General features: G+C 51.0%; 1 protein-coding gene across 1 annotated transcript; it reads left to right on the top strand.

Moving 5' to 3' along the window:
• Positions 1-1712: 1712 nt before the first annotated feature.
• On the top strand, positions 1713-14419 carry IP6K3 (inositol hexakisphosphate kinase 3; the record flags this gene model as incomplete). Its single annotated transcript, XM_081247643.1, has 5 exons — positions 1713-1899; positions 8622-8832; positions 9962-10137; positions 11148-11323; positions 14000-14419. 5 exons carry the CDS (start codon positions 1713-1715, stop codon positions 14417-14419), a joined length of 1170 nt encoding a protein of 389 aa, XP_081103769.1.
• Between the last annotated feature and the right edge of the window lie 9910 nt (positions 14420-24329).

Genomic DNA, 24329 nt, shown 5'->3' with positions numbered 1-24329 from the left:
TGGGGGCAGATCCCAAGCAGGGCTCACCTCTGGGTGGTCTCAGAGCAGGGCTGGGGGGAGCCCCTCACCATCAGGCTCCAGTCCTCCTCGCCCCAAGGCCTCACCCCAGCACCCCCAGCCTCCCCAGTCACGCTTCAGCCACGCATCCAGCAAAGCAAATGCACACACCAGGCAGAAGCAACCCCCTTTCCCTTCCTAAAGGGGAGCTCTATGGCCTGCCACATAGTAGCCAATTCGGGAGTGGCACCGTGGAGGGGAGTGTCGGGCCGGGCTGAGGCTTTCAACTCCGCCTGGTGCTGGAGGTCCAGGTGGGTGGTGGGAGCTTCTCTGAGCTGGAGTCCTGAACCAATTGACAGGTACTGCTGTGTGTGGAGCCAGCCTGCCATGCCCATGGTCTGGACTGAAGGTCAACAGAGGGTTAATCACGCCCAGCACTGCCTAGCCTAGTTGCATCCTTGGCCGGCCAGGAGTCCAGCAGAGAAGAGAGTATTAATAACTCCGTGGTGACAGGCACCACTGCGGGAATGTCCTCTCGAACAGGATGAATACGACAACAAGAGCCTCCCCTTGCAGTGTCTCCTTGGCACTCTCCTGAGACAAAGTCAGGATGTTGTTAGGGGCCATGTTTCCAGCCCAAAGTTCCAGCATTTGCCTGAGGTCTGGCAGGCCCTCTCTTAGGGAGGGTGAAGGAGGCACACGTGGTGGGGGACCAGACGAGGAGCCCCCGCTTAACTTCTGCCTGTGCTCCTGGCCTGAGGTGGGCCCCAGCAAGCCATCGAAGGCCTTGCTTTCCTCATTTGCAAGCAGCAGGGATAAAGTCGGCCCTCCCAGGGCCGGTAGGAAAATATGACCACCATGGGAATAATGCTAGAAATAATCATGATAAATCACATTTATTGAGCACTTAGCTCCGGGCACTGGGCTAACCTTTTCATGGGCTTATATCTCAGTTCTGAACCCTAAGTCCATGAGATGGGTATCATAATTATCCTGTTCTACAGATGGGGAAACTGAGGCCCAGAGAGGTTTAGTAACTTCCCCAGGTCACACAGCAATGATGTTGTGGAGCCATGATGGTGCACAGCAGATGTATATGCAATATTAAAATGAAGCATGCCTGTACCCCTCCAACCCCTGCAGGATGGTGAGTCCCCACCAGCAGGGACTCTGTTTTCGTTGGGTTGGGATCAAAGTTCCCAAAGGAAGGCAGGCAACGGGACATGAGAAGTTCAGACACATTCACTGCACTCTGAAAGCTTACAGTTTCAGGTATTGTTTTTTTGTTTTTTGAACGTTTTAATATTAAAATTCAAAAGGCACAAAATGGTGTTTTGTGAAAAATCTCCATCTCAGCCCTGCTCCCCAGAGGCAGTAACTGTTACCAGTTGCTTGTAACAGATTATTCCAGAAGAAATCAATGCCTATTTACAGTCTTGTTTAACTACCTGGGGGTCTTGGCTGGCGACTTCAAGTGCTGCCCCCACCAGCACACCACCTCCCTCACATCTTTCCCTTTCCTCCTCTGCTTTCCAGGGAACCCCGCCAAGAGCCCTCAGCCAGGAAGACACCTGTGCTATGACAGTGATAAAGGCCAAGAAGAAGAACGTTGAGGACTGCTGACAGCCCCACCTTCTGTCCGGGAGCTGCTACCTCGACCTCGGGCCCTCCCTCCTCTTGTGGATTTGCGAGTTGCCCCCTTCCCACGCTGAAGCATGGTGGTGCAGGACAGCATGGACACCCCTGGCGTGCCACTGGAGCCCTTCCTGCACCAGGTCGGAGGTCACCTGAGCGTACTGAAGTATGATGAGCACACGGTGTGCAAGCCCCTCATCTCCCAGGAGCAGAGGTTCTACGAGTCCCTGCCACTGGCCATGAAGCGCTTCACTCCGCAGTACAAAGGTGAGTGTCTGGGCAGTCCCCTGTGCTCAGTATCCCCGCATGGGGCCAGCACGGGGCGGGCGCACACACCTACCACCTCCTCAAGCACAGTGGTGTGTTGAAGTGTTGCCGTGGAGACCTGCCCCTCTCCACAGCCCAGCTGGCCTTCACAGCCCCAGTTTCTCTGAACTGTTTGAGGCTCCAGGCCTGGAGTGTTATGCCATTTGGCGTCCTACAAATTAGCTCAAGCCACCAGGCTTTGAGGAATTGAGAATGGGATAAAGTGATTCCCCAGCCCCACCCCGCCTTGATGGGGCATCCTGGTCTGTGCTTTGGGAGTGCCAGGGCTGGGTCCTGTGACTGTGGTTGGTAAACATAGGACAGGTGGAGACCTCCTTCACCTCCCTCAGGTGACCCAGGTGCATGGCAGGAGCCTCGGGTCTGAGACAGGTTATGGAGGGGCTGGTTCACAGTGTGTTTGGGAAACCAGAATTCCCACCCTCATCGAGGGGCAAAGCCGGGGCGTTTCTGCGGTGTAGCTGGGGAAACGGTGCACGGAGCAGTGTGTGTTCTGGATCTGAGCACAGAGTGGGTTCTGGGCAGAGAAGGCTGGTGGGGGGAGGGCTGCTGTTTGCTGGCCTCCGGACAGGAGCACTCTGTAGGCTGCCAGCATCCGCGGGGCAGGCTGTTTTGTTTACATCCAGCCTTCGGTAAAAGCGGTTCACAGGGCTCAGGGCAGGACTCTGCCAGCCGCGGGCCCACAAAGGGATACATACTCAGAGAAAAGACCTCCTTTAGAGGATTTTAGACCTCTAATAAGTCAGTGAAAAACTTACCTGCATTTCAGTGATGTGGATAACTGGGAAGGATGGGGCCTGTCTTCATCGTTGTTTCTCAAAGTGGGATGCAGGATCAACCAACTTCACCAGAATTGCTGGTGTGTGTGTGTGTGTGTGTGTGTGTGTGTGTGTGTGTGTGTGTGTGTGTGTGTGTGTGTGTGTGTGTGTGTGTGTGTGTGTGTGTGTGTGTGTGTGTGTGTGTGTGTGTGTGTGTGTGTGTGTGTGTGTGTGTGTGTTTAAATGCAGGCTCCCAGGCCCCATTCAAGACCTCTGAATCAGAATCCCTGGGGTCAGGGCCCTGGAATCCGTATTCAGCATGCTCCAGATTCAGACCCACTGAGAGGGGCCGGAGACCTTGAGCCCTGGGCATCGCTTCAGTCATGGGCTGACCAGCACCTCTGAGAGTCTGAGATACGACAAATGAGAGACAGGGGTGGATGGCTGGTGTACAGCCTTTGCAGGCCTCCCGGGGGGGCCTTCTGGGGCCACAGGCCGGTGCTGTCCATCAGCTGTGGATCACTGCCCATCTTGTCTGAGCACCCGCTGGAACTAACATCTGGCCCTCCACAACTGAACTCAAGCCAGCAAAGGGGCAGCAGGATCTCAGGTGGGGTGGCCTCCTGCCCACAGCATTTCACGCTGGTTCAACACAGCTCTGGAGCTGAGACAGGCTGCCAGGGCAGCCCCAGGCAGAGTGAGGAAGTGAAAGAGGCCGGTGGGTTTCCAGGACCACATCCCGGTGCCCTCCCCGTTCCCTGTTTGCACGAACCATCCTCCAGTTTGGGGGGACGGGGCGCAGGTGGGTTAGGACCGCACCACTCTCTCTGGGGAGTCTTGGGCACTGTCGACTCTCCAGACCCCTCCTCTGCCCTGCTTCCCTCTCAGGTTGGGCCCATCCTGGTACCACCCGCCTTGGGGCCCTGCTAACTTGCTAGATTAATTTGAGTCATCACTTCCTGCATCAGTCTTTGCCTTGGGGCTTCATTCAGGAGATGATGTTTGCAAACAAAGTCGGGAGGGGCCGGGTCAGGGAACCACAGGACATCTCTCAGGTGAGACCACACAGCCTGGCCGAGGGCGAGGGTGTGGCAGAGCCCGTGGGCTGGCGTGACAGGAGGTGTCGATGATGCAGAAACGCTGATTCCCTCACCTGCCCGAACACATCCACGTGGTGCCAGCATCCAGGCACCACCCAAGGAAACGTACTTCTGAGGACACACTAGAAAGGGCTCAGAACTGGGACCCTCAAGCCCTCAGACGCCAGGGGCAGTGAGCTGAAGTCAGGTTTGGGATGGGAAAAGGTCCCTCGAAGGACCTCAGGCTGTGCGGGCATCTTGTTTCACCAGAAAAGTAATATCAGCCAACCCTTAGTGTTCACTCAGTGCCAGACACACTGGAAGCAGTTTCCCTGACTGACTCGTTTAATCCTGACAACAGTCCTCTGAGGAAGGTATTTCTATCATCCCCATTTCACAGGTTAGCAAACTGAGGCACAGAGAGGTTACCCAACTTGCCTCAGGCCACTCAGCTAGTGAGGCAGAGCCCGAATGCAAGCTTGGCTCCCACGTGTGGGCTCTCGGCCCCCGAGGCCGGCTCCACCAGTGACGATCACTGAAGAGACAACTCCTCAGGTGCCAGTGCTCAGGGGTCACCCAGCCCAACGTGGGAGGGGATGTGACTTGCCCAGGGTCACTCAGCTAGTGACCGCAGGTCAGGGGAACTCGGACACCCACAAAGCTGCCACAGGGGTCTCCCTTTTCTTTCTGGTGGGAACAACCCAGAAAGAGGGGCTGTTCCTGACGTGGCCGCCGCATGCCCCGGAGCCCACCCTCTTCCTTCTCACTCCCTGCACGGTGATGGCAGCGGATTGCTGGGCAGGCACGTCGTTCCCAAGGGCAGCCTCCCTGCACCAGGAGCTCATCCTGGACCCCTTGCTGGGTTCCTTGGGCATGACAGCGTCTTGAGGCTGTGTCCGTCTGCCTCCCAGTCTGCCCATCGGCTTTGGGTGAGTGAGGACATACTCCTAGGTCAAGTTGGTAGTGGATGAGCCAGATTCATATCACAGACAGCGGCAAATAAATGTTCTCATGAGCTTAAAAATAAATACATGACAGAATATTCACGGAAGCTGCTCGGCCAAATCGAAATTGCTGAGATGCTCTGGGCACGTCAGCCAAGGCAGTGAGCACTCATATCTGCCCAGCTGACATGGTCACAATGGAGGTGCTTGGGGGGCTAGTGAGCAGGCAGACAGGGCCGGGGTCCCCCACTCTCCTGGCCAGGCAGGGGCAGCAGAGTGTTGGGAGCCCGTGGGCCGCCAAGTCCCCATGGACACCCAAGGCAAGCTGGAGGCCAGGCTGGAGCCAACAAGGCTCTAGACTAAAAGAACAATCCAAGCCCCAGGGAGTCTGGATTCAACTGACTTGCTGCTCTTGTCAAGGGCAGGCAACCCGAGATTGTTTACAAGGCCGCTATGTGCTATGGTCCCAGGTTTCAGAGGGAAGGGCTGGGCTGAGCCGAGAGTGTGTGAGAGGGAGGAAGACAGACCAACGGAGACACAGAGCCAGGGAGAGGCATGCAGGGAGACCGAGCGGGAAGGCAGAGACATGGAGTCTTGTTGGGTAGCTCTAACAATATGAGAAATAGAAAAGACTTTCGTATCTTATTGGTTTGGGGTTATTTGCACCTCTGCTTGCCTCCATCTATTTAGACATTCAGAATGGATTAGATGAGACAAGAGCTGGAGCCTGGAGAAGTGGGTGAAGGTCACATTTCTTGTCCCTCCAGGGAGGCCTCCTGGGCCCAGGGCTCCCCAGGACCGTGGTTTCTGGCAGGCCTGTCACCTTCGCCTCACAAGTGGGAAAGGCCAGGCGGCCGCTGGAGGGTAACTTGGACTTAACAAGATCCAAAAGGGCCTTGTCTTTGGCCAGAACCCCTTCCTGCCTCCCCAGGAGCCAGGAGGCTCCAAGCCCCCCAAGGACAAGCACAGAGACCAGCCAGCTCCCCCTCTTCTCACACCTGGAGGGTAGGCTCTGGGGCCTGTGGGTGGTTCCCAGGTCAGTCTTCCTCCCTGGAACAAGCACAGCGACCCTCCCACCAAGAAGTCAAGGCTGGAAATGTAACACCGTATCCTTGGGCTTCTTGGCGCTTCCGGCCCTCGGCACTCTCACGAGGTGGTGGCATCGTAGCCTCTCCGTTCGCTCCTGTGGAACAGAATGACCAGAACAAATGTGACTGGGGACACAGCAGGAGTGTGCCTCATCCACACACGGGTAAACATAGCGTGATGACACAGGAGTCTCCCAATTAAGTCCCAGGCTCAGTGTGACAGCCTGTTCCGTCTCCCATATTCACGGCTGGCGTGGCCTTCATCCCTTACCAACTGTGTGACCTTGGGTGAGTTATCAATCTCTCTGAGCCTCAGTGACCACAGTCAAGTGCCTTGCAGGCTTAGTGATCAACAAAATGCACATAATGCTGGCACACAGTAGGTGTAAAAGACCAGGCGGTGGTTATTACTACTGTACTTGTGTCCCTGACCTGCCATCAGCCCCCTACTCTCATGAGTAGGACAGCCCTGGTGGGCTCGGTCTAGGGATGCAGGCTACTGTCCAGGTAAACTACAGAATGCCAGGTTCAAGTGCGCTGTTATGGTTACTATCATGATTACTTCACGGGACACTGGGGCCTGGGATGAGCTAAGGAAGAGCAGAGTTTTTTAAGGAACTGGAGGGAACCGAAGGTCACGCTCAGGCTGCAGAATTAGGGCACTGGGAACCTGAGATGACAGGCCTGGCCCAGGGAGACCACTGAGCTAGGCACAGACAGGCCTGGAGCGTGACTCGCTGACTTATAGAGCAGCCCTGAAAATGAGTGTCTGCTCTGAGCAGCCCAGGAGAGCCGGGCAGGGCCACACGAGGGGAAATCAGCTGCCTTGGCTGCTGGTTCAGCAGAAATGACCACTTAAACGCTGAGAAGGTGACCAAGTGGCCGGGGGAGGAAAGCAACACCTGGGAGGATGTGACCACAGACAACCCTCCCATCTGTCAGGGTCCCAGCGGAAAATGAGCAGTACATACCAAGGGAGTTAAGTAAAGAGAATTTTTCAAGGGACTGTTCACAGAATCGCACACAGGATTAAGGGGACAACTGGGGAGACTTCCCTGGCGGTCCAGGAATTAGGACTCCATGCTTCCACTGCAGGGGGTAAGGGTTCTGCCCCTGGTTGGGGAACTAAGATCCCACATGCCATGCAGGGCTGCCAAAAAAAAAAAAAAAAAGGGAATAACGGGATGGTGAGGCAACCAGGGAGCGGCACGACTGGAAGACTATAACCACCCCCAGGCCTGAAGGGCCGAGATGAGGGCATGGTGGAGCTGAGCAAGAGGGAGGCTGCAGAGAAACACAGCCATGGCAGAGCCACGCCGCAGCAGGGAGGGAAAAAGTGGGATAAAGCCCCAACCTTTCTCCACCCCTCCCCCCATCTCCAGCCAGTATCCTTCATTGGCCCAAATGTCAGGCAAAAGAGCCATTGGTGCATGCCAGAGTCAGCCCCCAGGCACAAGATGGATGGAGAATGGGTTGGTAGAAGAAGGAGCAAAGAGAGGGTCCTCACGGCATCAGGTGCAGGAAGAACAGGGAACAAAGGACTCTGTAGAGAGCCGGTTCTCTCAGAAACATTCGTGTGGGGCTTCCCTGGTGACGCAGTGGTTGGGAGTCCGGCTGCCGATGCAGGGGACACGGGTTGGTGCCCCAGTCCGGGAAGATCCCACATGCTGCGGAGCAGCTGGGCCCGTGAGCCATGGCCGCTGGGCCTGTGCGTCTGGAGCCTGTGCTCCGCAACAGGAGAGGCCACAGCAGTGAGAGGCCCGTGTACCGCAAAAAAAAAAAAAAAAAAAAAAAAAAATTCACGTGACCGTCTCCTGGGCCACAACCATGAGTATCTTCCACCTTCACCAGAACTCTGGTGAGGCTGGGCACCCACAGAGGGAGGGCTGGACCCTGCCACCAGAGCGAGAAGTCCAAAGAACACCACAGAGCCATTAACATACAGGCCAGAGCCAATGACCTGACCTGGTCAATGTCCTAAAGGAGAAGCTCGGCGAGCGCATGGGTTCAGTGGGTGTCCTCACATCCTTCTCTATCACAGCCAGCGACTGGAGTCGGATGTCATGCCTGGATTACAAACACCGGTGGTTAGGAGGTACCACTGGAGAAATCTCACACGCCTTCTGTTTTCTATCAAAGAACCACATTCTGTCCATAATCTTCACGTGCTGTGCGTCTAACCAAAGGCAATGGCGAGCGTCAGTGTGAAAGCCTGGGATGGGGGGGGAGGATGAATGAAGGAGCAACCCTAGAACTAGGAGGCTGTTAGAGGAAGGCTTCCTGGAAGACGCTGCTCAGATGCAGGTTAACAGAGGGGAGAGCCAGGGTGTCGAAGGAGGCAGAGGACAAGGGGCAGGAATGAGAGGAGCCCCCGGCTTCCCTCACTGCCACTCAGAGGTGGGGCCCCTCTTTGCAGAGGACCAGCTCGGATGCCCCCAGGTTGGGCCCCGGTGGGGTGCTGCGGGGTGCCTGGGTGGTGTGCTCGCGCACAGAGGAGTGGAGATGTGAGGACGAAATGTACGCGGCTGCTTTGTTTCAAGCATGAAGGGGCAGGGAGAGGTGACGAAGCAGAAGCTGTGCCAGCATCCATACGAGGCCATTTTCTGCAGGCTCCGCAGCTCTGAGCTCATTCTGGAACAGGATCGGGTTCAGGCCAGTCCCCGTAGCTCTTCCTTGAGAGACAAGTTGGGGGAGGGGGGCTGTTGACCACTGCCATTAAACTGTAGTTCAAAAGGACATTACACTGCATCCACTCCGTAAATGTCATCTGGTTTCTCCATCCCTCCCCTTCTGCAGGCACCATCACAGTGCACCTCTGGAAAGACAGCCGAGGCCATCTCAGCCTGGTTGCCAACCCACTGAAGGAGAGCCGGGGGCCCTTCAAGGTCTCCACGGAGTCGGCGGCCGTGGCCATATGGCAGACCCTCCAGCAGACCACCAGCGGCGGCGGTGCCCTCCCCCTCCCCCAGTGGCAGCACACCCAGCTGGCACACTCACTCAAGGAGAGGTGAGGGCCACTTGGCAGGATGACAGAACCCGGGCAGCACGTCCCTAGCAGGGACCAGCACTGCTCCCACCTGTGCCCAGGCCGATGGCTCCCCATTAGGGCCAGAGCTGAGAAAAGGAGAAATTCGGATGAAGGCTCTGTCTAGAATAAGCCATGTGACCAAAAAAAAAAAAAAGGAATGCATTTTCTTTGGTGCCACTTCTAGAGGGAGGATTTCAATGCATTTCATCTCAGAAGTGGATGCACACGCCGAGTCCTATACAGAGCAGACATTCAGTGTATATTTGTTTCATCAAATACCTGTTTCACTGAGACCATGAGGTGTCTCTGGAGGGGGAAAATGTGCAGAGCAGAAACCCCAGAATAGTTGACATAAAGGAAAAGTGTGGCTAATGCCTCTCTAAAGTCATCTTCCTTAGCGGTCGAGACTGGAGAAGTGAGAGGTCAATTGCAGTGCTCCGTGGGGCCCTGGAGGCTCCGGCGGCTCAGGATGCCCAAGGTCCTTGGAGAGTTCTCAGATTAGCTGACCTTTCTCAGATGAAAAGGATCCCTGGGGATTTTTTTAAACACTCATGGGAAACAAAAGGGAGCTAATACAATGAAAGTACCTCCCTTCCCCAAGGATCTAATTAAACCTCCTGGTTTGGCGTCAGGAAGCGGTGCATATTATCTCCATGTTACAGACGGGGAAGTCAAGATGCAGAGGGCAGGAGAGGGTGGACCAAAGACCTATGATTCTTCCCACCCCCCCACCCCCCGCCATGGCATCTGAAGCCACAGTAAAAGCCTAATCCCCAGCCTTCTGATTCCAGGCAGGGTCGCCGCCTCTATACTGTGTTGCCTCCATAGGGAGGTAATGACCCAGGTCATTTACAAGTGAATTTAAACCGCCTCAGCCCCGTGGGGAGGTGACATGCTCCGGTGAGTTATTCTGGAATTTAGAGAGACCGCTTCGAGGCCTGCAGCGTGGCCTGATCTGGTGCCCCGGGGCCTGAGCAGGGCCGGCAGGGCACTCGGAGGTCCTGCAGGCATCCTGAGAGTAGCCAGGGAGAGTCCACATCAGGGTCCAGCCAGGAGAGCCCAGCCAGTCACAGGGGCCCTGACTGTTGTGTGCTCCCCTTGCCCGCAGCCCAGCCACAGCGCTCCTGAGGTCCGAGCTCCATCTCAAGGCCCAAGTCCCCTCCCTGGTGGAGGTTGTGAACGGGAACCAGACAGAGAGGAGAAGCTTTAACCCGTGGGGCCTGCACTGCCACCAGGCCCACCTGAGCCGCCTGTGCGCTGAGTACCCTGAGAACAAGAGGCACCGTATCCTTGCCCATGACCCACCCGCCCGCCCAGGCACCACTTCGCACGGTGCTGTCAGGGGCGCGGGGCTGTGAAGGGGGTGATAGACAGACGTTTGGGGGCAGGGCCAAGGGAGGTGTGGGTAGGGAGAGAGAGCCTGATGTGAGGAAGAGTGGGAGGCACAAGCCCTCCCACCTGGGACCTAGGAGAAAGCAGATCTCTCCAAAAGAAAAGCCAGAAGCTGGGGAAGGAGGACTGGGGGAAAAGCTGAACAGAGTGCCCCTGTTTGGGCCACTGGCTGTGTCTCTGCCACCTGGGCAGTGGGGATGGGCAGGGCTGGGGTCTCTGTGGGCAGATAGGAAAGATGACTGCCATGCTGGGTGGGGGTAGGGGTGCGGGTTCAAAGGGTGGGTGGGTCCCTGCGCCCAACCTCCCTTTTACACCTCCCACAAACTCAGTGAGCAAATTCAGGCTTGAAATGCCCCCCTTTTGTCACCTCTGGGCTCCTTCCCGCAAACCGGTGGCTGGTTTCTCTGTATTTACTAAGACACATCTGCAACCCTCATCCCTAAGAAGCTTTTGCAAGGTAATTACTCCGCTGAAATTAATATTCCTGCAACTCATCTCCGAAGCTAACATCAGCCCACTTCTCCCAAAAGGTATTGACCCTTTCAGTGACTCGAGGTTTTAGCCTTATGATTTTCTGCCATAAAATGTAAATTGGGCATGGCCTGCCAGGGATTTCACTCCTGCATTTAAATTACAATCTCAGAGCAAAAAGGAAAAGGAAAAGAAGCTCACATTCTCATCAACTCCCCCTAAATAAATGGACTTATGAAAGCAGCCTGCAAAGTTAATACCTTGAATTCTTCACAGCGACTGACAGGCTGGTCTGTAATGAAAGAAATGGGAGTGAAGGGATGGGGCTCAGAGGAGGGAAACTCCAGCCAGCTTCAGAGGCCTGCTAACTGCCTCCTGTGGGGCAGTGGCCTTTATGTCCTCAGAAGCCTTCCTTAAAGTAGCATGACCAGGGTTCCTGCTGCTGGAAAACGTCGTGTCACAGTACAAGCATCCCTGCATCTTAGACCTGAAGATGGGGACCCGGCAGCACGGGGACGATGCATCAGAGGAGAAGAAGGCCCGCCACATGAGGAAGTGTGCACGGAGCACCTCGGCCTGCCTGGGCGTGCGCATCTGCGGCATGCAGGTAGGTGGGGGACATCTGCGGGGCTGGGCAACCTGGCATGCCCGCTAGGGGCAAGGATGTCTCTCATCCAGACGCTGCTGCCCCCCGCAGGACCCTTCATTTTGTGGGAGCAACAGAGATGGCGGCCAAGCACCTCTTTCACCAAGAAAACGCGTATCCTGGTCTAGGACACACTGGGTTTTTTAAAGAGCGCCTTTCAGGATAGTGATATCAAAACCCCACCATTTTGGGGGAATGTAAATTGGTGCAGCCACTATGGAAAACAGTATGGAGGTTCCTCAAAAAACTGAAAATAGAATTGCCATAAGAAAAAAAAAAAAGAATTGCTATATGATCCAGTAATCCCACTCCTGGGCATATATCCGGACAAAACTGTAATTCAAAAAGATACATGCACCCCTATATGCACAGCAGCACTATTTACAATAGCCAAGACATGGAAAGAAACTAAATGTCCATCGACAGATGAGTGGATAAAGAAGATGTGGTATATATATATATATATATACAGTGGAATACTACTCAGCCATAATAAGAATGAAATAATGCCATTTGCAGCAACACGGACGGACCTAGAGATTATCATACTAAGTGAAGTAAGTCAGACAGAGAAAGACAAACACCATATGATATCACTTATATGTGGAATCTAAAATATGACACAAATGAACTTCTATGAAACAGAAACAGACTCACATAGAGAACACACTGTGGTTGCCAAGGGGGAGGGGGTGGGGGGAGGGACATATTGGGAGTTTGGGATGAGCAGATGCAAACTATTATACATAGGATGGATAAACAACAAGGTCCTACTGTATAGCACAGGGAACTATATTCAATATCCTGTGATAAACAATAATGGAAAAGAATATATATAACTGAATCCCTTTGCTGTACAGAAGAAATTAACACAACATTGTAAATCAACTGTACGTCAATAAAATTTTAAAAACCACCATTTTAAAACTTATCTCAGGGTCTCTGGCAGTTGGAACTCTCCATGTGACCACGTTGGTCCTGCCCATGTTGAGAGCAGACCTTTGATGACAGTGTGCAAGCAGGTCTGGGAGAGAACTGAGAGGAAGTTTCTCTGCGTGCTCCGTTGGTTCCTCGTTCTCTTGAACCATGAAGCTGAACCCTCTCCTTCTCAGATGCTGGCAGGCAATCTGCTCTTTGAATCCTTATTAGCCATTCCCTGTTCTTTCTCTGCCTTTTCTGCTGCTTCTTGCTACCTCTTCTCGTTAACAAAGTGGGAAGGTCGTAACCTGCATAGCCCAGCAAAGGAACGGTTAATTTTTTATTGCCCCGACTCCACACTTCATTTTTGCTGTTCTGATGTGGCTTATAGCCAGGGCTTCAGGAGAACAGGAGGAAATAAACTTCCTCCAGTGGCTCACTCTTAGAGTCTATCTACTAAAGCAAAACCAGACACGGATTTGAAGGTAATCGTTATCGCTTTCCTTAATTGAAACTGCCACCCCTTGAAGCTGGAAGTTGAGTCTATAAATGTGTGGCACAGATGTCCCTAGGAAGGCTTGGAATGCAGTCCTCAAGAGAATGGAGTGTGACAATTTGTGGAGTACATAGAATCTCTCTCTGGACCTCAAACCTTCTGAAATTGATCTGATTTATTTAGAAAGAGATGCCTGTCTTATGCTTAGGACGGCTAATTGTAACAGATGATCTCCAGACCTCCAAAGGCAACACCAAGTCTGTGGTACCTTTCTGATTTTTTTTTTTTCAATTCCAGTTTTCTGTAAGCATATCATGTAATCTGAAGGCAGGGAAGACCTGAGAAACTGTCTTGGTCAGGTACGGGCAGCCCTTCCCAGGTGTGCCAGGCAGAGGTGTGCCAACTCACCCTCTGGTCATGCCAGCCACTGACCTCCGTTCAGCCTCTGCCTGCCTCTGCCATCTGAATGAAATGGGAGCGGCTGCCACTGTCTCCCCCCTCAGCATCTCTCCTCCATCTGCTCCCTTCCGGTGGCCAAGCCATGACAGGGGAGGGGAGAAGGGCTGATGCTAAGGAGAGGAGCCACCCACCCCACAGAGCTGCTGTGAACCTTCCCTGCTTCATCCAGGCTCCTCTCACCCTCACTGGCTGCCTGAAAACTCCATCCACACCTGATCTAGCCTGTCTTTTCATCTCCAAACAATTCACCCCACTCTACCCCCAGAGCCATTATGGTTTTCTTAGAATCTGCAGAGAAAGGACTTCATAAACTTTGTTGGGGGAAATTTTAATCTACTTGGCTTTCCAAGGCCATTGGCTGTGATTTCAGATTCCCACTAAAGCTTTCTCGCTTGGGTTTGCTAATATTTAAAGAGGGCCAGAAGCCAGGGTTTAAATCATGGTTTGGAGGTTGGCATTGGAAATTCACAAGAAAGGAGATCCAAACCTTTTCCTGGTGGGCGGAGGGTCACCTTCATAGGATGAAGGATCTTTAGACCTTGGATTCCTATTAAAGGCTTGCACAGAAAGCATTTTAACATGTAAAAGTTACACTGGTGCTTGATGAAAGACCATCTTGCCAGTCATCGCAGCCATTCTTGCCCTGCACCTCCAGAAATCTGTTTATAGGTTAGGTAGCTTGTGACGCTGCCACTGTAGCAGATGTGATTTTTTTTTTTTAAGTTTGCAATTCTTCACATTTTCTATCTTCTTTTTAATGTAAGGTTTATCAAACCGATAAGAAGCACTTTCTCTTCAAAGACAAGTACTATGGAAGAAAACTCTCAGTGGAGGGCTTCAGACAAGCGCTTTATCAGTTCCTGCACGATGGGACCCGGCTCCGGATGGAGCTGCTAGAGCCCATCCAGCGCCAGCTCCAGGCCCTCCTCTCAGTCATTAGGAGCCAGAGTTCATACCGGTTCTACTCCAGCTCTCTCCTCATCATCTATGATGGGCAGGAGACTCTGCAGACGCCCCACGGCAGCAATGTCGTCAAAGTTGACATCCGGATGATCGACTTTGCTCACACAACATACAAAGGCTCCTGGAATGAACACACCACCTACGATGGACCAGATCCAGGCTATATCTTTGGCCTGGAAAACCTCATCCAGATCTTCCAGGATATTCAAGAAGGAGAATGAGGCTTGTTGGGCCCATCCGGATTTTTCGGGAGGATAGTTCTCTAAAGGGGCCTGTTGGTAGCTAGGGTAGCCTACACACCCCTGAGATGCGTCTGTAATAATTATATCTACATTCAAAAGCCATCTCTATACATGGCAGGCTATACGAACAGCTGCTAAGGAAACCAGCTCTGGAGGTGATTCACGTACCCTGGCATCTTGCACTCGTGCCAGTCGTCGTAGGCTGCACAGCAGGATGAAATGGTGCCTTTCTGGAGTAACGGGTGGGGTGCAGAAGAGTTAGAGGCCAGCATTACAGTGAGATTCTGGAGTATTTGCATTGAAAGATGCTTTCTTGTTGTCATGCTGCAGTCTCACAAGCTGTAAGGCAAAAAAACAAAACAAAACCAAACCTTACTTGAGGAAGCCTGGAAGAATGAGTTCCCTAGTTATCGTTTTTCTGCTCACATGGGCTGCTGGCTCCCAGGGCGGACAGAGCTCACGAATGTCTCTTACCTTCCTCAGAGGCACTGTTGGTGGGGCAGGTTGAACTGGGACAGATCTGCCCATCTCACCAGCTTTGTCCCCAGGTTCTGAATGGACAAGGACAATCCCAGTCACAGTACTGGCAAACCAAGACCCCAGCTTCCCCATTTTGGCCCGTGGAGAGGCGGGTCCTATGGGAAGTGATGATTTTGTCAGATTCTGACCTTGAAATGCAGCTTCCCGTGGGGGTGAATTGCGCATAAGGAAGATGTGAACTTCTACTCTCCACTTTCTATTTATTTATTTAGGGGGTGGGGTGGGGGAGTCCGAAGAGAGGAGCCTGGAGGACCCAGGAAACCAGGCAATGTTTACGAGATGGGTGGACAAGTGTAAATACAGAACTGAGAGCAAACGGTTCTAATTAATTCCTTCTTCTGCAGCGTGGAGACCTATTATAATGCCCTCGAGTCAAGCACTGAGATACATTACCCAATTAGGCAAATAAATTTGTTAATAAAATTGCTGAGGTCACCAGTGATTATTTGGTGTGCATTATTACCCTTTCTGTTTGTTGATTCTGATCATCTTACTGTATGGTAATTCCCATTTATGGGTGATTAAAGTATACACAGCAAGAACACTTCACCGATTTCCTGTAATCCTTTGGGGAACCTGGGTGAGAAATGGTGGCTAATAAAATATCTGCGTGTATCACAAGGCGGGCACCAGACCTGAGAAGTAAATGGTCCTTTCACGTGAACCTTATGCAGTGCAGAATGAAACCATTTTTGTATTCTCATAGCTAATTATCATCAACTTTCAAAAATCCGCACCAAAAAAAAAAAAAAAATCCACACCAATAGAAGGAAAGAATGCCTGCACAGTAAAAACTTTTGTTTAATTTTAGTTTACATTATATGGATTTCCAAGCAAGGTAACTTACCTACTCATGATTGGCTGAGGTAGCGATGTGACTGATGTGCATGCCCTGCATCCATGGTGGAGAATTGAGTCAAAGCACGCTGAGTGGCAAAAGCAAGTCAGCCGAAAACAAAATATTTGCTAATGACAAAAGGGAGCCCTAAATACTGCTTTTTCTGGGTCACTTCCTTGCTTGAGAACCTGGTACCACATCAACCAAGTCCAAATCTCCCTGGCTGAGCTTCTGATTTCTGTCCCCATTCTCTGCCTTTTGTACTGTGGGAGCTGCCTGAGGCTGAGGGGAATGTCAGCTGGAATCTAAGTCTTTTAGGACTGGCCACCCATGTGGCTAACCATGCTGCAACGGCTCTCCGTGGCTGGCTCCTCCTTCCTGCCGACGTGATGACCCGCTACCCCTTTACCCCACGGTGCCCTTCACGGGCGGCCTTCTTCCTCCTCTGCAAATCTTCCGAGGCTCAGCCCAAATGATTCTCTCCTCCTCCTGAAGATGTCACTAACAATAGTGCAGTTTGTTGCAAGGGACAAAGTTGGCTACCGTTTTAGACTGTTCTTCCTAGACTCCTGGACTCAGAGGGGCAACTGTGGTCTAGAAGCTTGTGTGAGGCTTTGCAGATTCAGCAACTTGGCTGAATGAGTCCACCCAAGTATTGCAAATCTGGGTAGAGGGAGAAGAACAGAAAGATTCAGAGAGAAGAGAAAGTGATGGGTGTGTATGTGTTTGCTCTCCAATCTGAGTTTACTGAAAAATGGCAAAAGGGTGAGGGAGCCTCAGGTATCCAGCAATCGGCAAGCGCATCCCTGTCCTGCTCAGCTGTTCCCTGCTGATCTCTTCGCTAAGTGCTATGGATGATCCAGCTCTTGGGAGCTTAGATTCTAGTTGAGGAGGCAAGAAAAACACAAATGAACCGACCACAAACCATACAGTACATACCCAATGATACAGCGGATTAATCCACATGGTACAGAGAATCCATCCTGTAATAAAGTTGAACAGGTTTGCGGAGAGCTGAGTCATCACAGAAACTTGGAGGAGGTGAGACTTCATCTGGGCCATGAAACGTGACAGGAGTGGGAAGGGGCTGGGGCATTGGTGAGGGGTGAGGAGTGGAAGGAGGGGAAAATCCAGCAGGCTCGTGTGAGTCTGTTGACAGACCAGCCCAGTCAGAGTGGGGGGGGTTTGTGTCTGGGAGTAGAAGTGAGTAGAAAGATGGAGTGAGCCCAGGTGGTGGAGACCCTTGGAAATCTGGCCAAGTATCTCATTCATTTGTTCGCGATTTCATTCATCTGTCCTTCCTTCCCTCCATTCATCCGCCCAGCAGATATTTTCCAAGTGCCTGGTACATGCCGCACAGTGCCAGGGCCTTATAGGAAACCAGGAAGTGTGAGGATTGTGGTGTTATCCTTAAGAACCTTATGACTTAATGAGAGAGTAAAGACCCTCATGTGAAAATATCACGGGTGCTTCAATGGGATGGAGGCCGTTTGCTTAGCAGTGTAGAGTGCTACACAGGAGAGCAGAGGCAGTGAGGACTCCCTGCCACATGGGGTGATCACAGAGGTGAAGATGAGCCTTGAAAGGGAGGCAGGTCTGAAAGGTGATCAAGAAGAGCGGGTGTTCCAGGAAAAGGAACAACAACCACAGGAATGGGGAATCAAGCATTCTGCTCGGGGCACAGTGAGTGGCCTGTGTTGACCACAGAAGGATGATGTACGGGGCACCGAGGGAGATTAAGATGGAAATGGAGAAACCCCAGAATGTGAGAGTTAGAAAGGGCCTCTGAGCCTTCCACCTCTACTGCTAGCTCTCACCTGGAGCACTGCAAGAACCTCTCTTCCCCAGACTGGGGAGCTCTCTTCTTTTTTGAACTGAGAAACACACAGGTGGTAGTCAGAGGAGGATAACTATTTGCAGACAACGTCCAAATATCAGTGGCTTCACATTTCGATCCACTTGGGTTGGCAGAGAGCCTCTGCGCCACACAGTCATCCAGGGATCCAGGATCCTTCCATCCTGTGACACCACCATCTTCAACCACAGTCCTGAAATTTAGACAGCATGGAGAAGGCAGCCCTCACATCCCATCCTGTGGCCCTACCCAGATGGAGTGGGGGGTCTGAGATTACTTTAATTGTGTGCACAGGATGACGAAATGGGTTTGATGAGAGCCTAGTGTGTCTCTACTGTAACCTCTTTCTCCATAAACCTCACATCAAATTGATACCTGACCTATGAGGGGAGAAACAGAGACATAAAGAGCAAGTGGGGGGCGTGTGGGGTTAGCAGGGGACTGGCAGCACCAGAACTGTGGGTTCTGACCCAGATCCTCCCCCAGGCCGTGTCCTCACACAATGAGTGTGCCCAGAGTGCTGGCAGATTGACTTAGCCTCTCCCCAACCTCAGTTTCCTCATCTGTCCCATGGGACCTCTGACTCGGTCCTCAAGAAAAATGATGGGGAGGAGCAGCTGCTCCTGACCCCCCCCCCCACCGGCTGGGGTGCAGGGACAAGGGCAGCCTGGGAGACAGTCGGGCAGCCTGGGAGACAGTCAGCCAGCCCCAGCTCTGTCCCTCTGGAGTCCCCTGTGTGATTGAAGAGGAAGCTCAAAAACAGCGTGTTATTACAGCTTTTCCATAATGCAATGTCATCAGGAAGGCCTGGGCCTCTGGGCAGCACCCTGGCAGCCCCATCACTCTTCCCAGCTGCACGGAGCCTTTTAGACCATGCTGGAAAGGGCAGGAAGCAGTCTAATAAAACACATGGCAAGGCAAGACCACTCTCAGCAGCTCTTCAGAATGATCTAAACTTTGGACTTTTGATTTAAATCTGCATCCTCTGTGGCCAAAACATAAAAGAGAAGATGAGGGAAAGAACAAAAGTGAAAGTGTGGGTGCCAAGAATCAGAGGGGAGGGAGGGAGGGAGGAAAGCAGCTCTGGGATGACACCAAGTCAGGCTCCGGCCAGACAGGCTGACTTGCACCCAGGTTGGCTCCTTTCCATTAGGCCTTGCTCAGAACCCCTGTCACTAAGCTGCCCTGACATGGGACAGGAAGTTTGAGAGCTCATCCTAGAACAAACTCCAGAAATCTACCCGCCCCCGATTTGCCCTTCACCTTTCTTCCTCAGACCTCTAAAGAGGGGGTGGGAATGTTCATTGCAGCTCTATTTACAATAGCCAAGACATGGAAGCAACCTAAGTGTCCATCAACAGATGAATGGATAAAGAAGATGTGGCACGTATATACAATGGAATATTACTCAGCCATAAAAAGAAACGAAATTGAGTTATTTGTAGTGAGGTGGATGGACCTAGAGTCTGTCATACAGAGTGAAGTAAGTCAGAAAGAGAAAAACAAATACCGTATGCTAACGCATATATATGGAATCAAAAAAAAAAAAAAAAAAGGTTCTGAAGAACCTAGTGGCAGGACAGGAATAAAGACGCAGACATAGTGACTTCCCTAGTGGCACAGTGGTTAAGAATCTGCCTGCCAATGCGGGGGACACAGGTTTGAGCCCTGGTCCAGGAAGATCCCACATGCCGTGGAGCAACTAAGCCACAACTACTGAGCCTGTGCTCTAGAGCCCGCGAGCCCATGTGCCACAACTACTGAGCCTGTGCTCTAGAGCCTGCGAGCCACAACTACTGAAGCCCATGAACCACAACTACTGAAGCCTGCGTGCCTAGAGCCCGTGCTCCACAACAAGAGAAGCCACTGCAATGAGAAGCCCGCGCACTGCAACGAAGAGTAGCCCCTGCTCGCTGCAACTAGAGAAAGCCTGTGAGCAGCAACAAAGAACCAACACAGCCATAATTTAATTAATTAATTTTAAAAAAAGATGCAGACGTAGAGAATGGACTTGAGGACACAGGGAGGGGGAAGGGTAAGCTGGGATGAAGTGAAAGAGTGGCATGGACTTATATATACTACCAAATGTAAAATAGATAGCTAGATTTCATATATATGTGTTAGCATACGGTATTTGTTTTTCTCTTTCTGACTTACTTCACTCTGTATGACAGACTCTAGGTCCACCCACCTCACTACAAATAACTCAACTTCGTTTCTTTTTATGGCTGAGTAGTATTCCATTGTATATATGTGCCACATCTTCTTTATCCATTCATCTGTCGATGGACACTTAGGTTGCTTCCATCTCCTGGCTATTGTAAATAGAGCTTCAATGAACATTTTGGTACATGACTCTTTTTGAATTATGGTTTTCTCAGGGTATATGCCCAGTAGTGGGATTGCTGGGTCATATGGTAGTTTTATTTGTAGTTTTTTAAGGAACCTCCTTACTGTTCTCCATAATGACTGTATCAATTTACATTCCCACCAGCAGTGCAAGAGTGTTCCCTTTTCTCCACACCCTCTCCAGCATTTATTGTTTCTAGATTTTTTGATGATGGCCATTCTGACTGGTGTGAGATGATATCTCATTGTAGTTTTGATTTGCATTTTTCTAATGATTAATGATGTTGAGCATTCTTTCATGTGTTTGTTGGCAGTCTGTATATCTTCTTTGGAGAAATGTCTATTTAGGTCTTCTGCCCATTTTTGGATTGGGTTGTTTGTTTTTCTGTTATTGAGCTGCATGAGCTGCTTGTAAATTTTGGAGATTAATCCTTTGTCTGTTGCTTTGTTTGCAAATATGTTCTCCCATTCTGAGGGTTGTCTTTTGGTCTTGTTTATGGTTTCCTTTGCTGTGCAAAAGCTTTTAAGTTTCATTAGGTCCCATTTGTTTATTTTTGTTTATTTTTGTTTTTATTTCCATTTCTTTAGGAGGTGGGTCAAAAAGGATCTTGCTGTGATTTATGTCATAGAGTGTTCTGCGTATGTTTTCCTCTAAGAGTTTGATAGTTTCTGGCCTTATATATATGGAATCTAAGAAAAAAAAAAAGGTCATGAAGAACTTAAGGGTAAGACGGGAATAAAGACAGACCTATTAGAGAATGGACTTGAGGATATGGGGAGGGGGAAGGGTAAGATGTGACAAAGTGAGAGGGTGGCATGGACATATATGCACTACCAAACGTAAAATAGATAGCTAGTTGGAAGCAGCCGCATAGCACAGGGAGATCAGCTCGGTGCTTTGTGACCACCTAGAGGGGTGGGATAGGGAGGGTGGGAGGGAGGGAGACGCAAGAGGGAAGAGATATGGGAACATATGTATATGTATAACTGATTCACTTTGTTATAAAGCAATTATACTCCAATAAAGATGTAAAAAAAAAAAAAAAAAGAGGGGGGGACAGGTAGGCTAGGAGACCTTGGTTTATTCTAACATCCTTTCTCTTCAGATTCCTTTGGTGAGAGATGACTGTTTGCCAGGAACTGTTGTTAAATAGTGACTAGTGCTTGGAGGGAAAAGGGGACAAAAACTGATAGGGCTGCTGCTTTGGGGACCAGGGAAAGCTTCTCTGAGGTGGCACTGAGTAGAGAGCAGAGTGAAGGTGGGGAGGCAGGTCCCTGGGGCAGATGACAAGATATCTCAACAGAACTGAGGGGTCTGGATGTATTAGGCTGAAATTTAAGACTCCAGCATCTCCCAGCACACCTCCAACACGTACGTATCTTGAAAAAAAGCTCACCTCCAGAAAAAGGCAGCAATCTGCTGCCAGCGTGACCCTTCCAGGGGCATTAAATGACTAGGTCCTCCAGTGCAAGTCTGGACCCACTTTTAATGGTAACATATCTGGGTACTGCAGCCGATCATTTCCTCCAGTTGAAGAAGCTGAAAGAAGAAAAATCAGGCAATCGTGCCCCACAATACAGCTAAGTATTTAATTCGTTTTTAATGTTTACATTATTAACAGCAGCATTACAAAATGATATTTTTACTTTCAAGCGATTTAAATGTGCGATTCTGTGTTTCAATGACTGGGATCATTATAATCTGAAAAACTGAAGCAGCGCTCCCTCCCTCTGTTCTCCTCCCCCTGATGGTGCCTGGCTTCTATAAAGAGCTAGTAGGGCTCCATAAAGCCCAAATACCCATCCTAAATGGATCGGGAGGTGCAGCCCCGCTGGGGTTTTTCAAGGAGCCAGGGGAGGCTGCATTCAGTGTGGAATGAGCGACAGTCAGCAGGTGGGTGTTAACATGGTCATCAACTCCCGGAGGGGCTGGCACTGCCAAGCCACATTCCAGGCAACGCCTATTAATGTGCACAGAATGGCACCCGGTGACTGATAAGCCAGTGAGCCCAGACTCTGGCTCCAATCACCCACACGCATGGGGGGGGCGGGGGTGACAAGGTAAAACAAGGCCAGAGAGGCCCCCAGTGCCCACTGGGAAAATACAGAAACACACCATGCATGCAGTTCACAACGATAATGCTGCTCGGAGGCCTGAAGAGGCATCTGATGGAGGGGTAAGTGCACAGGCTCTGGAGTCAGTCAGCTGGGGTCCAGGTCCAGGCTCTGCCACTTACCCACCCGGTGACCTCGGCAAGTCCTTGTCCTTTCTGTGCCTCAGTTTCCAACTCTGTAAAATGGGGATAAAAGTGATACTTTTCTCTGAGATCCATTGTGAAGACCAAATGAGTCAATAGGAAAGCCTTTAGAACAGTGCCAGGCACACAGCAAACACTCAGTACGTGTCAATTTATCATTATAATTCCCATTTTAAGATGACAAGCTGAGGCTCAGAGTGATTAAATAGCCCACCCAAGTTTGGCTGCTCCAAAGGCCTTTGCCTTTGCTGACGCTCTACCTGGAAGTCACTTTTGCCCCTCATGTGACTCAGATCTCTCTCAAACACAAGCCCCTCCAGGCCACCCAGACTCCACCCCCACCCCAATCACTGTGAATGTAGCACCCTGACTTGACCCCTCCCTGGCACTTACCACATCTGAAATTATCTTGTTCATTTACTAAAGGACTGAATACGTATAAAGCATTATGATTATTATTGTTATGGTTATGGTATGTTTGCTTGGTTGTTTCCTCCCACTTAAATGTAAAATCCGTGGGATCAGAGCCCTCACCTGTTTCGTCGACCACAGGGAAGGAGCTCAGGGCTGGCTTTGTGGGTTTGTGATCTGAAGGCAAGCCCCCCACAACCCCGTCCCCGGGTTAATGCTCTGCTCTTACTGTCTTGAAATTTTTCGTAATTTTTAAATAAGGAGCTTCACATTTTCATTTTCCATTGGGCCCCCACAAATTGTATAGATAGTCCTGGATGAATGAATGAATGAATGAGCGAGTCCACATTCCAACCCACATCTATCAGCCTCCACAGCCTCACTACTGAACCATCAAGTCAGACAAGCCTGCAGTGGGGGGAAGAGAGGTGGGCACTGAACAAGGGCAACCACAGGCTGATCCAGAAGATGCTGTGCTGGGGAAAGGAGAGCCTTAGACAGAGGCACTGGTTCGGGTTTCCCCTGCTCCACTTGTTCTTCTCAACCTCTCCTTGTGCTTCTGCTTGTGCCTCAAGTTAGGTGAAAGCCATGTTACTCTTTCTCTTGCTGAAGACAGAGGGACCTCTGTCCCTGCCTCCCAAGACACCTGTTGGCCAGCCAGGTGCTCTTCAAAGCCACAGCTGTGATGGGGCCTCAGGCAGAACGACAAGGCCTCGGGGCACCCAGCACAGCCCTAGGTGCTTGGAGCTTGATACTGATAGTAAATAGATGTAACCCTCCTCTTTGGGCCTCGGGACAGCCATCAAAACTATGTGGTTATAAATATGTTACCCAGTCCAAGCTCACTGCATGACAGGCCAATAAATCGAGAGATGAGTTGTTGGGGCATGGAACGGTGACTTTATTCGGAAAGCCCGCAGACTGAGAAGATCGTGAAGTAGTGTCCCAAAGAACCACTCTCCCAGAGTTAGAATTCAGGCTTCTTTTATACTAAAATGGGTGTGGTTGTTTGCTGCAAACTTCTTGGTGCCGGAATCCTTTGTTCTTGCAGCTGTCCACATAGGTCCAGTCGTAATGTTCCTGTAAACCTCCAACAAGACAAATGGTATTCTCTGTTCTGCAACTTTTTATCTCTGTATGAATGGAAAGTGTTATACCTTTAAAGGTCAGAGCCTTGAGAATGGGCTATCCTGTATATCTCAGGCTATAGGCAACACTCTTGTAGCAAAAGCAATAGATACAAAGGTTAAAGTAAAAGAAACAGATCCAATGTGGACTCAGATTTGTTCTTCCCTATTACAAATACAGCTGTGGTGAGAGTGGAGCAGGTAGGTACTGCTGGGCTGGGAATGCGTTGGGGGTGCCCTTGAGCGCCTCGTTTTCCACTCCCCCTGAACTCACCTCAAGTGGGCATCACACACCCTGGGTCCCCAAAGGTTCTCATTCATAGGTCTTTACCCTTAAGGACTCCAGACAGTTCAGAGCTGTTCTCTGTTAAAACCACTCACTGATTTTTCCTCCTCCCTCTTCAGCTCTCCCATTCTGCCTCAGGCCTGGCTCTTGCCATGGAAGGAATGTCCCTCCATTCCCACTTATCCAAATTCTAACCATCCTCAAGGCCCAGCCCAAATGCTATCT

This window comes from Mesoplodon bidens (assembly GCF_964165515.1).
Source record: "Mesoplodon bidens genome assembly, chromosome: 10".
NCBI lineage: Eukaryota > Metazoa > Chordata > Mammalia > Artiodactyla > Ziphiidae > Mesoplodon > Mesoplodon bidens.
The sequence above is the reverse complement of the archived record's forward strand: the minus strand, read 5'-3'. Positions and strand labels throughout refer to the sequence as shown.